This window comes from Clupea harengus, chromosome 8, assembly GCF_900700415.2.
Source record: "Clupea harengus chromosome 8, Ch_v2.0.2, whole genome shotgun sequence".
Lineage (NCBI taxonomy): Eukaryota > Metazoa > Chordata > Actinopteri > Clupeiformes > Clupeidae > Clupea > Clupea harengus.
The window spans coordinates 15381703-15390924 of record NC_045159.1 but is presented as its reverse complement, the minus strand read 5'-3'; the positions used below and the strand labels follow the sequence as shown (position 1 = coordinate 15390924).

Here is a 9222-nt window from a genome sequence, read left to right as displayed (position 1 = left end):
CCCACACACACATTCCACAGACACACAGTTTTCACACAGCACCTGTTGGTATTCTGGCTGGCTGTTTTTAACAGTGGCATGTTGTATCTGTTGTGTTTATTGAGGAGAGGTTAACTGTGGGTTTATGGTGGTTTCTGTGCAGCCATTGAGATCAACCTCAACTACAAGAAGGAGTGCTACCTGAACTTGGATGACACAGTATTCTGTGACAGCGTCCTAGCAACCAATGTCACCAAGCAGGAGTGTTGCTGTTCCATTGGTGTGGGATGGGGCGACCACTGCGAGATCTACCCCTGCCCAGTGTTTCATTCAGGTAACACACAGCACACATGCAGCAGAACTCTCATAGGGTGAGGTGTGTGTGTCTTTGTGTGTGTATGTGTGTGTGTGTTGTTCCACTGAAGTGGGATGGGGGCGACCACTGCAAGATCTACCTCTACCCAGTGTACCCCATTCAGGTAGCACGCACCACACCTGAAGCATACCTCTCAGAGATTAGGTTATAGGTGACTTCAGTTTATCAATAAGATAAGCTGAGCTGTAGTTTAACCTATAGGGTCTGTCATGAGCAGAGACAATGTTTGCTTATAAATGACTTCATGTGGATGGATCCAATTATTTTCTTCTTTGTTTCTCGCTCATATACAGCTGAGTTCCATTCCCTGTGCCCTGTGGGTCGAGGCTTTTACCATGAGGAGGGCATGACTGAGTATGGACTCGCTGTGCACAGAGGTATTACGGCCTGATTTACTTTTTCTTTTTTTTTTTTTTAAAGACAATGGCTAACATCACATTTTGGTCACATTTATGTGGAACTGAAGTGCAATGAAATCAGGTTTCAGATCCCATTCATAGTCTTTTAACATTTCGGTTTTGTTCTTTACTTTAATCTGTTTTGTTTTATCTCGGTTTATCACTGTCTTTCACTTGTCATGTCTTACCTCTGTCCTTTTCATTATTTCTCTCTCTCTCTCTCTCTCTCTCTCTCTCTCTCTCCTTGCAGATATTGATGAGTGTGTGTTGTTTGCTGATGAGATCTGTAAGGAAGGTCGCTGCATGAACACACAGCCAGGCTATGAGTGTTATTGTCAGCAGGGATTCTACTACGATAGCAACCTGCTGGAGTGCATAGGTAATACACACACAAACAAACTCAGAACACCCCCCCTAATTTAGATGAGTCATTTAGATTTACATTATTTAATTGACATTATTCCATCCTGTTATGTTTTCCGCTTACAAAATCTCTTCAATAAACAGCTGTTTGTTGTTGATAATAAAGAAGGTTGATCATTGATTGGCTGACTGGAATGATTGATTCATTCTGTCTCAGATGTGGATGAGTGTCATGATGAGTCCCTGTGTAAAAATGGACGCTGTATGAACACACGAGGGTCCTTCTACTGCACCTGCAACCCTCCGTGGGCCCCGGATGCCAGCAACAAGAAGTGTGTGATCCCTACAGTCACAGGTGTGTGTGTGTGTGTGTGTGTGTGTGTGTGTGTGTGTCTGTGTGTTTGTGTGTTTGTGTGTGTGTGTGTGTGTGTGTGTATGTGTGTGAGTATTTCTCTTTGTGTGTGTGGGTTTGTTAGATAAGTGAGTATTCATACATGTTTGTGTGAGAGTATATATTCATGTGCTATGATCAGTAATGAGCAAAGACCTCCGTTACCATTGCGGAATAACTGTAAACAGCAGGTGGCATTTGCACGTGCACCTAGGGTGCAACTAAATAGCACAAAGAGGGCTTCCACACATTTTGATTCTACCTGTGTGCACTCATATTTCACTTTTAAAATAATGTAATGAAAAGCTGCAAGCTGTGGATGTGAGATTCTTTTGATGTCTGCTCTCTTAATAACTGATTGAAGGCTGCCAAACTGCTTGATTGCATTCTCGCTCACGTGACCGCTACACTGACACACCATAAACTTTAATCAGTCTTCATTTTGTCTTCATGTCAGTTTTGATCATCTTCATCCCGCTTGTATCCATAGGTGTGAATGAATGCCAGGATCCTGCCAACTGTAAGAATGGCCATTGTGTGGACACACAGGACTCCTACTACTGCATCTGCAACCCACCATGGATCCTGGCCACCGACCGCAACAGCTGTGTCACACCAGAGGAGCAGGCCGGTGAGTGGGGTGGGGACAGGTGTGAGAGATGCATCATGGGATGTGAAGTTTACTTAAACCTTGAATTACATTCAATTAAATGTTACTTTGGGCAAAATTGGCTGAAAACAGTAAGTGTCAAATCACAGTAGTTTGATTGTAATTGTAAAATGATGTAAGCCCTATTCTTGCAGACCTTTGTGACTTACGCTATGTACATTACTTCTGCATGCATGTTACTATTTAACGCTAACATCTTCTAACAGCAAACATCTTCTAACAGCAAACTAGGTAGAAAACGTATTATTGAGGGTACATTTTAACAATGACAAAAATGCAATCATGCAGTGCACAGTGATGGCACACCTTCTTAATTTTATCATTGTAAATGGTGATTAAAAAAAGAGCTCTGTACCTGCCACTCTCCAACAGTAGGGATACAGATGCAATGGGAGTCTGTAGTATGGCCTGAAAAAAGTAGTTCAAACTGTATCCTTGAAACTTAAGTAATACAGTGATTGCTGTGCACTGTCCCAGCCTCTTATCACACAGTCTGTATACCTGTGCACTGTCCCAGCCTCTTATCACACAGTCTGTATACCTGTGCATTGTCCCAGCCTCTTATCACACAGTCTGTATACCTGTGCACTGTCCCAGCCTCTTAGCACACAGTCTGTATACCTGTGCACCACTGAGCCGGGCCCCATGCGAGGCACTGACCCTCCTCTCTCTCTCTGTATTCGATTCCTCACTTTAGTAACGGGTCTGTCTGTGGTGCCCCTTGCAGATGTAAACGAGTGCCAGGACCCCTCGTACTGCAAGAACGGCGAGTGTGTGAACACGCCTGGCTCGTTTCACTGTATATGCAGTCAGCCGCTCACCTTCAGCGCTGCACTCAAACAGTGCGTCTACGACGGTGGGTATCCTCCGGCCAATTGCATTGCCTATGCTCGGCCCCGACCCCCGCCCACCCCCCTAAGCAACCAATGAATATGCTTGACTGCGTCTCTGCACCCCGCACTTTTTACTTCATGTGCTGCAGCTGCCTGAGAGCTTGCCGCTTTTAGCTGCTGCTCTGTGCTCCTCAGTAAGCGTCTGTCAGACACACACACACACACACACACAAACAATCACACATGCACAATCACACAAACACACACACACCTGGGCGAGGAACCAACCCCTCCTAAACACACACACTAAATGTTCTGCTACACACACTGGCAAGCAAGCATGACTACACAAGCATACCCACATGGGAACTCATCACCAGATATACACATACGCTCATATACACATGAAGATACATGCACACACGCAGGACATATTTTACACACACACACATGCGTACACACAAACAAAGACTAAAACAAAGACACTAACGGTGAGTAGTCATCTTGGCCAACACCTCTTTTCCTTATGGCTGATTTATAGAGAATTGAATGTCTTAGTGTCAAGTCCAAGCCTTCTATGGACTGTATTGGATGCTACTTTTTGCTGCTTGATCTTAGTCACCTTCTCGCTACAGTAACATATAGTGGCAGCTCTAAGTCATAAGAGGGCGTCAGTGAAAAATGTTGCATGTTCCAAACATCTTGAAATCTTTTTTTAAAGTACAACAGTTATCAATTATGTAATATAATAATTATACAATATAAAGACGTGGCTTATGGAAGTCATTTTCCCGTGGAAGAAATATCTGAAATATCATCTTTACTGATAGTAGAGGGGGGAAGCAAGTTATTGTAGCTGTCAATCACTTGGATAGTCTGACTCTAAAAAGGTGTAATGGAGGCCTCTGTCATGATGTGAAGGCCTGCTAGCCCTCCCTCTCTCCTCTCCTCCCTCCCCCAGACCGCACGGCGGCCCATAAGGACGTGTGCTTCCAGGAAGTGGACGAGGGGCTAATCTGCAGCATACCCCGAGGTGGCCACGTGGTCACCTACTCCGAGTGCTGCTGCCACTACGGCCGCGGCTGGGGTCCCGAGTGCCGCACCTGCCCTCAGAGGAACTCAGGTGAGCACTCAGGCAGCGGGGGGGGGGGGGGGGGGGGGATGGGATACCTGCAGTGTGGAAGGAGTAGGGCTGCTTGTAACCAATGAAGTGTGAATGGACAAGTTTACAATCATTTGTCTTCATGGCAGGTTTGCTTCACGGCTATCAGTAGTAATATCAACACCATCCACATCAGTGGTAGCTATATTAGCCTGTGTATAAGCTTGGTCTGTTATCAGTCCTGTGCTGACCCCTGCTGTTTTGAAAAACCATTACATCTGTACCACATTTAATGAAGGCTGTGATCATATGATGAATTATTACTGACTGTAACTGCATAGACAGGGTTAAGGAATACAATATAATATAATCTTTTCTTATAATCCTTTAAAGGTACAGTCTGCTATTCTGGCAAAAGGTTGCTGATATTACAGTTCAACCGCCAAACAAATGTACACTCCTGCCTTCTGTGCTTCTGAAACAATATGTTGATTGGCTGGAATAGTGTATGGCTCAGTCAGAGTCACTGTCTTTGTTTCCCATTTACAGAGCCAGGACTGTGTACAAACAGTCCGTTTTTTGATCGCACACATTGGACAGCTAGACTTTGAGGAGCAATTTGCTGAATTTCACAGAAAGTGTATTGGATTACAACCATGGACTACACCTTGAACCGATGCAATGAATTATCAAAACAATTTCAAATATTATCATCAGGTTGCATCATTTTATTTTCATTTATGTATTTGTAGTGCTGTTTAATCGGTTGTGTGAGATGCACTTGGAGACAGAGTCTGATGGAGAAGGGGACTTCCAGGCTGTATTCGCCAACTACAACCCAGGTGAGAGCCTGCGTATTGACACCCATTGGCAGCCATGTTTAATATCCCTTCTAGACAGTCAAATAATTGCATCTTAGAATCAGTATTAATGATTAATGTGTGCATTGTGATTGTAGTAATATAATACAATACTATGCAGTAATATAATATAGTCATTGTCAATGACTAATATATGCATTTGACTTATAGTGATATCATGTAATGCTTTATAAATATATTATATTATAGTAATGGTAATGCATCATACATCCATTCCTTTTCCTTTTCCTCTCTCTCACTCTGTTTCCCCCTGTCTTCCTCTGCCCTCTCAGGTGGAGACAGCTCGGAGGAGGACTCGGATGAGTGTAGCTGTGCTAACGGTCGCTGTGTGCGCTCCTACCTGGGCACCATGTGTGAGTGCAACCTAGGCTTCCGGCTGGACCACTCACGCACTCGCTGCATCGGTATGCTGTTTCATTACACACTCACTCACTCAAACACACACACACACACACACACACACACACACACACATTTGAAAACAGAGACACATGTCATTTTTAAATACATTTGAATTGTTCTATAGCAAAGATCACAATATTACATAATTACAGAACAATTAACTACATTTGAATAGTTCAATTTCAGATGCTTATTTAAATCTTGGGTTAATAAGAATGTATGTGTGTGTGCGTTTGCTTATTGTAATATACATTCACACGTCCCTGCTTGTCTTTCACCTTCTCCCTCCTCTGTATCTCTCTTTCTTTCATTGCCTCTACCGCTCTCCCACTCCCCATCTCTCTCTCCCTCTCTCTCTGTCTCTGTAGACATTGATGAGTGTGCAGAGAGAGGCCGTGTGAATCCATGTAAGAATGCACGCTGTGTCAACACCAAAGGCTCCTTCAAGTGCTACTGCAAACACGGCTTTGTGCCTGCACGGAGACCCAACGTGTGTGTGCGGCCGAGGGCCTTATAACATCACCTCACACACATACATACAGTACGCACGCACGCACGCACGCACGCACGCACACACGCACACACACACACACACACACACACACACACACACAAACCCTTACATGGACAGGTACACTCATTTATATGCAAAAAATATAAAACATATCTCATAGGAATGTTCTCCTCTGGGCACATCCATGCCGACAGTCAGAAAGACATTACGTCTCACACACACACAGAAACACACACTTGCTGCCTCTTTTTTCATAAACACACACAGATACATAGATTGATATTTGTACACATGGGAGAATTCACTTACACATACTATAAAAAATTCAAAGGAAAATATGTTCACTGTCAGGCTCATTCAAAACTGTCAGACTCTTATTTACATCGTCACATGCATACACATACACAAATGGATACACATTCATACACTCCCTCACACACCTATACAAACCAAAACCCTTTCCCTGTGGTTTCACTCTTGCCAATAGTTTTTTTTTCAGCTGATTTTAGTTCTCACTATTTGGTTTATTTTCTTGTTTACACATTTCAGTGCCAACCATTATTGTATTTTGTTGACCCGGCCTCCATGAGATTTGCACAAGTTTGAAACCATTAATTAAATGTAACAAGGTTTCCTCTTGTTACGCCCATGTTTTATTGACCTTGTGTTGTATGTTTTATTTTATTTTATTGCCTTGTCACTTAAGTGTCAAATGTAAGAAGCTGTTCACTTGTTGATAACACCAAAAAGCCCCCCCCCCCCCCCCCCCCCCCCCCCCCCCCCCCCCCCCCCCCAGTCCTCAGTGTCTGTCAGTTATTGGTACATTTTTTCCTCTTCTTTTCTTTTCTTGTCTTTTCTTGCTTTTGCTTTTCCTTTTTTCATCTGGCTTATTTCTGTATGAGATGGAAAAAGGATCTAAGGAAATAAGATGTAAAAAACATTAGCTGGCATCAACACAGCCTTTTAGTATGTTCAAGACCGTGTTCTACAGTTGCAAGGTCAAGATTCCTTTTAAAAGCAAACATGTCGATGTATTTTTGTAATTATTATTTTTCTAAGTTTTGTTTACTGTTCATCTTGCATTTTGTTTACTATGATGTTAATTGCAAATGGCAGCATTGGTATTGGCTTAGATGACTATGAACTGTTAGTTCTCTACAATTAGTCACATGACTGACATTGATGTGGTCATGTGATCACAGGTTGTAAATGACGTGTCCAACATGTCATTTATGACACTTATATCTCAGTCCAGCGTAGATCCCAGTGTGTAAATATTTAATAAATTAGTATAAGGAGGTTTTACAACATGTCATTGGTATAAAGCTTTTAGATCTTGATCCATTTTGTGTAGATTGTGGGTCAAGGTTTGTGTCAGCCTTGCAGAGAATATACTTGATGTGAATTAAACATTGAAAAATTGTGTTTTGATTTGATATTCCTTCATCGCAAGTTAGCTTTAAGAGTAACCTAAAGCTGTCTTGGCTTTCTTTAAATTATCTATATTGCACTTGTTGGGATCAGATCCATGCCTTGAAGAAAAGAAGGACTAGGAACACATCAAAAGAACCTAAGTACTCACATAAAGAGGGTTAAGTAGGAATACATAATACATGGATTGATGTTTACACATGGATTGATGTGTCACTCCTAAAATATGTAGAAATGACCCCACTCCATAATGCAAATTATGAAATAGAGAAAACTGGCAATAAATATGAATGAAGTCAAACCCTAACTATGCTCTCTTGTGGTTTGTAAGAAATGAAGGAAGTTTCTTTGTTTCTGATGCAGCAATCTTTATTCCAGTAAAGTGCAGTAACGAAGCACGTAGAACATACTCCGGATTCAGCGGTGTAGGTCTGAACAACAAGCATTTCTAATTCTAGCCATATATACTGTTCTAAGACACCTCCTAGGCTTCTAATGTAAATGAGCTAGGCTTGTAATGCAAACAGGTCTGGCAATCTTTTGTTGTTCTGTATGATAATCTGGTTTCTCTGACTGAGATGGTTCTCAATGGCTTCCCTCCATTCCCATACTATGATTAATTGCAGTCACTCACACCTCAGTTTGCTTCCTGACCCCAGGTGTCTGTGCAAATCCAGTGTGGGGACCTTTCCTTTGTGACCATGATAAGATAACCATTTGGGATATTCTGCTGGCCAACTTTTGGTGGTCACAGCAGCTGCTTGATCATGAATCTTACAGTCCACCCTTTGATGCTATGAAGCCATACATAGCATCACATAAACTTTCTTTCTCAGAGTCACACCTTTCATAGAGGTGCCCAGTGGCGGTGATGTCCTGCTTTAGGTTGCTCCCTCTGTGGCCATTAGGGAGTCTTACCCGTCATTGGATTCATCACCCTCGCGTACACTGGTCATCTCCCAGTCTCAATAGGTAACTTATCAGGGGGTCATTCTGTAATTTGAAACTATAATATAAAAATCTTTTATCAGGTTTGGAGAAGCATTTGAGAACCACCACAGCCAAGGAGACAGTCTGAGATAATTGAGCAAAACATAAGGGCATCTGACATCCAAAACACAAGTAAATATAAATGTAAATGGGCCAAATTGTTATCAACATCATAGCATGCATCTTCTTTTCATCTCTCCGTGTGTGTGTGTGTTGTGTGTGTTTGTGTTCGTGTTCGTGTTTTGTGTGTTCGTTCGGGTAAGTATATGCACACCAGTTGTGGATATGCATATTGGTCTCTGGTGAAATCGCTTTCTAAAATTTCAGAGAAGACGCTCCCTGATTCTCTCTTTGTCTTTCTTGTCCATGCACTCTATTGAGTGTGTCTTTCTGCCTTTCACCTTTCAGCAGATGAAGCTCTGAAAAGTTTCAAAGATCTTTTGTTGTTCATTGGGTTGTTTTCGTTATGGTCTTCATCGTTTGTGGTCTATTTAGTTCTATAAGTCAATCTCTTAAGGTGAATCTGGGCTTGTGGATCTCAGATCCATGTATGGTCTCAGGTTCTTTGGATTCCTAGTCTGTAGAATTCTGTTGTGTGGTCGCCGTCTGGATTTTTCTTGTTGGTCCCTGTTCTGCTTTGTGGTGGCCCTTGTCCACATCTCCCTCTGGTCTCCCAAGTGGACTCTGGTCCCACAGGTTCCATTGCCACAAGTGGTACCCCTTTCCATTGGGTTGGTTATCTGGTGTCTGAAATTGTATATACAAAAAATAATATTGCCCCCCCTTTCCCCACAAGAATTTCCACATATCCAACATGCATCGACAACACAAACATAAACAAGACACAACCTTAAAACAGGTTTCCAAATATACACTCCCCCCTTTTTTATAG

The 9222-nt window shown here is 42.4% G+C and overlaps 1 protein-coding gene across 4 annotated transcripts in view; it reads left to right on the top strand.

Annotated features, from left to right (window-relative positions):
- The window catches only part of ltbp3 (latent transforming growth factor beta binding protein 3), a 49964-nt gene extending 43296 nt beyond the window's left edge, over positions 1-6668 (top strand). For 2 of the 4 annotated variants that reach the window (XM_031572057.2, XM_031572056.2), the window contains exons 20-29: positions 143-313; positions 649-732; positions 1004-1132; positions 1334-1471; positions 1998-2138; positions 2875-3033; positions 3972-4133; positions 4865-4954; positions 5266-5397; positions 5764-6668. In XM_031572057.2, the coding sequence (XP_031427917.1) occupies positions 143-313; positions 649-732; positions 1004-1132; positions 1334-1471; positions 1998-2138; positions 2875-3033; positions 3972-4133; positions 4865-4954; positions 5266-5397; positions 5764-5912 (1355 nt within the window). In that variant the 3' untranslated portion in view covers positions 5913-6668. The remainder of the gene's footprint in view (positions 1-142; positions 314-648; positions 733-1003; positions 1133-1333; positions 1472-1997; positions 2139-2874; positions 3034-3971; positions 4134-4864; positions 4955-5265; positions 5398-5763) is intronic. The other 2 variants (XM_031572058.2, XM_031572059.2) reach the window with 2 other exon arrangements.
- Positions 6669-9222: the final 2554 nt, after the last annotated feature.